Source organism: Solanum stenotomum, unplaced genomic scaffold (genome assembly GCF_019186545.1).
Source record: "Solanum stenotomum isolate F172 unplaced genomic scaffold, ASM1918654v1 scaffold34104, whole genome shotgun sequence".
NCBI classification, from domain to species: domain Eukaryota; kingdom Viridiplantae; phylum Streptophyta; class Magnoliopsida; order Solanales; family Solanaceae; genus Solanum; species Solanum stenotomum.
Window position 1 is genome coordinate 42,177 of NW_026032776.1, and position 1,635 is coordinate 43,811.

The window sequence follows — 1,635 nt, forward strand, 5'->3', positions numbered from 1 at the left end:
AAAAAAACCCCAATTCAATGAAGTGAAACAGAAAATAAGTGAATTTACACCATACCCATTTGAATTTTGAGGTCTTCGCTGGTATGTAACCAAAATTTCTGGTTGTACCTTCTTATACTCGAAATCATCACTGACAATTTGAGATGAATCTACACTCTTGTGCGTAATCGATGAAGAAGAAGAAGAAGAAAATGGCTTAAAGAAGCTGTTAATCTTCGATTGCATAGCTCAAATTTAACTGATTTCTTCGATTTCCCTTCAGCCCTTTTTCACATTTCACCTGTAAAATTTTGGTGTAGCGCCATTTTCTACAAGATTTTCCCGCCTTTATACTATGAGCAAATTCAAGAGAGTAGTACTTTTGATTATTATTACTTGGATACCCAAATGTTTGGAAAATAGCATTTCACCCCTCAAAAGTTAATTAGAGGGAAATTACGTCGATAAGCAAACATATACTTGTTTTAGTATTTCTTGACTGGCCATCTAGAGATAAATCTATTGTCTAATTTTAAAATCGGGAGAGGAGAGATTAGATAGACCAGAGAATATAGAGAGCTCGATCGACCCATTAGATTGAGGTGATTTGTGTTCAGGAGTGACGCCCAAACGAACAACTTGTTTGGTTACGAAATAGGATGAAATATAAATGCTCGCTAGTTAGTCTATTTATCCCCGCTCAACAATGTAGTTAGATAGTTAATTGAAGTAGGCGACTAGAGGTGTATTGCCCGACTCATACAATTAACCCTATAAACCAGTAACTTGAAAACCGAAATTAATTCTAAGCCAATAATATGATACATGATATTCAATATATGTTGCAGCCCTAGAATTTCTTTTAACTTGCTTGAAACAGTATACTAAAGTCGTTCAAAATTAGCTACTTTCATTTAGTGCATAATTAGTAGTAATTAACAATCAATCATCAACTCTTGAAAAAGTTACTTTTACTTTTATTTGTAGAATTAAGCATTAAATATAAATTGATCATAAGTCCTTTGGGAACGATACCTCGTTTCTTATAGAATCTATATTACTTGCGCGACCACATACACTTACGTGTATACTTGGGAGCAACAACGAGCTTCGCTGGATCGCTGCTGTAGTTTCGTTCAGTCGCTGTTTTCGCGTGAAAAAGAAGAAGAACGAGGTTTTGTATATTGTTGGTCGAAGGAGTTGCATTGAAGTTAGAGTTGGAAGAATTGGGCCACTGATTTTGAATACAGTTGGGCTAAAATATAGGCTGCTGAGTTGATTAAGAAAAAGGGCCCAACAGTTGATATTTCTAATGGGTTGAAGAAATTGGTAAGGAAGTGGCAACAATTGCAATTATAAAGGATTACAATTATAACAAATTAAAGTTAAAAAGTTTAGCCGTTTGAATTTAATTGATGAATTCGGCCAAAAGTTAAATAAGACAAAGTCATATAAATTATTATATATTAGAAGAGTTTAGGATTTACTACCATTGTTCCAATAAAATCACTACAAATGTCCAATACTTACTATATAAAATATATAAGTGGGCCCCATCACCTTCCATTTAAATACTACATATTATATATTATTAATTATTAAACTATAAATCACTACTAATATCCAATATATTTATCAAACTATATAAGTGGGCCC

General features: G+C 33.1%; 1 protein-coding gene across 1 annotated transcript in view; it reads right to left on the reverse strand.

Moving 5' to 3' along the window:
* The window catches only part of LOC125852344 (protein CHROMOSOME TRANSMISSION FIDELITY 7), a 12,877-nt gene extending 12,593 nt beyond the window's left edge, over positions 1 to 284 (reverse strand). Inside the window, exon 1 of the mRNA XM_049532094.1 lies at positions 56 to 284. Coding sequence (XP_049388051.1) covers positions 56 to 225 — 170 coding nt within the window. The 5' untranslated portion in view covers positions 226 to 284. The remainder of the gene's footprint in view (positions 1 to 55) is intronic.
* Positions 285 to 1,635: the final 1,351 nt, after the last annotated feature.